General features: G+C 39.2%; 1 protein-coding gene across 1 annotated transcript; it reads right to left on the reverse strand.

Annotated features, from left to right (window-relative positions):
• Positions 1-452: 452 nt before the first annotated feature.
• Positions 453-1,388, reverse strand: LOC144466813 (olfactory receptor 6N2-like). The gene has a single exon (XM_078174220.1). The coding sequence runs from the start codon at positions 1,371-1,373 to the stop codon at positions 453-455; it is 921 nt and encodes a 306-aa protein (XP_078030346.1). The 5' UTR covers positions 1,374-1,388.
• Between the last annotated feature and the right edge of the window lie 2,021 nt (positions 1,389-3,409).

The raw sequence follows: 3,409 nt of genomic DNA on the forward strand, positions 1-3,409 counted from the left end.
TTTTTTTTTCAGAGTTTACGACCGTGGCAGATTTTTCACCAATCACAGCTTCCCTCTTTCATTCCCTCAACCATCTTATTGAAAAGGCCGGTGTTACAATATTTAGAATAATAGTGTAATATTACTGCACATGTAAACAAAATCATTATTGCAAAAAAGGAAAAAGGAAACATGTTTGTATTTAACATTAGGATATTTACAGCCTGTAAAGTGCAATAAAATGAGAAACATTTCTGGAACACATGCACACCTTCAATGTTCTGGTAACACATTAGCCATCTGCCATAATACAATATATATCGATGAACTTCAACATTTACTTTTTATATTTACTTTTACCCAGGGTTCAAATTTGTCTATCTAAATCTAAAGTCATGACAGTAAAGTTAATCACAGAGGCTAAATTCCAGGTGTGTTGACTTGATAATGGAGAAGTAATCAGCATTAATACATCAAATCATTTTGGCTGGACAGATCAACTTCTTCAGATGTTTGAATATTTCTTTCACTTTGAGTCCATATACAACTGGATTGAAGAGAGGATAATACAAAAACGCTTGTAAAGTCATTATGAAATGTAAATAAGATCCCTTATCCAGTTCAATTATAATGACATCATATAGACACAGGGAGGAAAAGCTGATTAGAATTATCAGGTGGGGTGAACAAGTCTGTGCAGCTTTTTTCCTGACATTTCTACCTCTTCGATAGGATATTATCAGTATTCTGGTGTATGTAAAAAGTATGAAGAGTATAGGTAAAACTGCTAGATTAAACAGATTAGACATATCAACTATGGATCGTACTGTCGATGTCCCACAGTAGAGACCGTAATATGAATTATTGCAGAAAATTGCTTTTAAAGTGAAATTACAGAGTTTCATTTGAGCACTCAGTATTGTTGAGGCTGCAACCTGACAAGGAGGCACCACCCAAGCATAACCTAGGATAACACTCACCACGTTTTTTGTCATGATAGTTGTATATTGCAGAGGTTTACATATAGACACATACCTGTCATAGGCCATGGCCGCCAACAGTAAGAAATCTGAAGCACTAACAGAATAATATATAAAACATTGTAAGAGACAGGCCGAATATGTTATGACCTGTTTTTCAGATAAAATATCAATTAATAACTTTGGGTACACAGTAGTGCTGGTAACAACAGAATTCAGTAACAATGCTGCAATGAAAATGTACATAGGCTCATGGAGATTCTGATGTATCCAAATAAGGTACACAATGATGATGTTAAAAGAGACTGACAGAACATATACGATAAACATATTTAGAAAAATTAAATACCTGTAGTTGCCCATTTCAACATACCCATAAAGAGTTATATACGTCAGATTTAATTCACCGTCCATGAAGAATGTCACAACTTAAACCCACACAGGCAGATTGTATCACAGCATAAATGAATAAACTGAGAAAAGTCTGTGAAGGTTAACATAGATCATGTATTTGATGGTTTCATTCATTTACAGAGACCTGACCTTCAGTTGCACTTAATGTGTGTTCATCTTCATTCAGGAAGTGAACTGTTGGAGTTAGACTAAGTATTTTCTGACATTTCATCACCCTCCATGGATCTCATTAACTCTTCCACCAAGAGCTGGTGTCATGTCAACAACTTCATTAAACTCTGGAGGCCTGAACCCACAGGTGTTAAACTTTGTTTACAGGACGTGTGTGTGTGTGTGTGTGTGTGTGTGTGTGTTTTTTTTTTTTTTAACTTTTAATGCCTCTGTGCCGGCGACAGCCACGGACAACTGTGGTGATGTGTTTTGGGGTGTTTCATCTTGCAGTGCATTCCTTCCATTCTTGTGAATGTGATATCTCAAGAATGCATTAAGAGAATTTATTTAAGTTTGGCACAAATGTTCACTCAGACTCAAAGATGAATTGATTAGATTTTGGTGGCCAAAGGTCAAGGTCACTGTGACCTTGTGTCTGTCTGATATCTCAAAAAGACCTTTGAGTAATTTTCTCCAATTTGGCACAAATGTCCATATGGACTCAAGAAAGATCTGATTAGATTTTGTTGGTCAAACCTCACAAAACATGTTTTTTAACATAACTCAAGAATTTACGCTCTAATTATGACAAAACGTCACACAAACATCTAATAGGGTAAATTGATAAAGTGATGATATTTCATATCCAAAAGGTCAAGGGTGAACTTCACTGTGACATCATAATGTTCTGCAAAAACACTGTTCTGGTCATAATTCAATGTCATATCTCAGGAACAGAAGGGGAGACATTTGGTTATATACTTAATTGGTGTCTAAACTTGAAACTGTGCTGATTGTATAAATCTGTGCTGCCGGGGGGGAGATGTGTACAGAGCATCCATGTTTTAGAATTTGCAGACTCTTTGCAGCAACATCCATATTTGAAGCACTGTCAACTTTCATGGCTGCATATGAGTATGGACAGACATGGATGTAAAATGTAACTGCAACTTGACTAGTTTGTGTGGACATACAACTGTGAGGTGGTAATTGTTGTTTTTAATGCCTCCGTGAACATTTTTACTACATTGTAATTAGAGATATTGTAGGGTTGCTGCAAGGCCCTAATCAGTAGGTGTGTCTCAATCCAGCTCTTTTTATGCGCATTTTAATTTCAGCATAACAACACCTGATTGGAAATGCCAATAGCTCTAAAGAATATTGAAATATCACAGAAATAGTAAAGCATAGTGAAGGTGAACTGGGAACATCTGGCTGAGGCCCCTGTCAGCAAGGTCTTGTGCATCCCAGGGTTGGGGACATGGAATGCAAGTGGGCCATGTTGAAAGACTCCACTGCTGAGCCAGTTGCTAAAAGTTGTGGTTAGAGGGCCATTGGTGCCTTTTATGGCAGTAACCTAAGAGCCCACTGGTGAACACCAGCTGTGAAGGTTGGCTGTCCGTCTGCAGAAGGAGGCCTTTCAGGCTTGGTTGGCTCAGGGGTCTCCTGAAGCAGCAGACACCATTTGGCCAGTAGGATTGCAGCTGCAATGGTCAGCAAAGCAAAAACCCAGGTGTGGGAGGAGTTGGAGAATGACTTTGAGTTGGCCTCAAGGAAGTCCTGGCAAACCTTTGGACACCTCAGGAAGGGAGAGCAGGGCATGTCTCAGGCTGTGTTCAGCAGAGGAGGAGAACGTCTGACCCGGACTGGGGATATTGTCAAATGGTTGAAAGAACACTTTGAGAAACTCCTGAACCCGGCCTTCACATCCTAAGGGGAGAGGGCAAAGTCTGAAGAGGCGGGGGAACCCTTGCCCATATCCCTGGCAGAGGTTCCTGAAATAGACAAAAAGTTCCCCAGCGGGAAGGCACCAAGTGTTGATGAGATTCACCCTGAGATCCTGAATGCTTTGAACATTGTTGGGCTGTCTTAGCAGAAACAAGTTT

This window comes from Epinephelus lanceolatus, chromosome 14 (assembly GCF_041903045.1).
Source record: "Epinephelus lanceolatus isolate andai-2023 chromosome 14, ASM4190304v1, whole genome shotgun sequence".
NCBI lineage: Eukaryota > Metazoa > Chordata > Actinopteri > Perciformes > Serranidae > Epinephelus > Epinephelus lanceolatus.

Excerpts from the sequence above, each read along its gene's own strand:
- LOC144466813 (XM_078174220.1), bottom strand. The coding sequence starts at position 1,373 with ATGGACGGTGAATTAAATCTGACGTATATAACTCTTTATGGGTATGTT.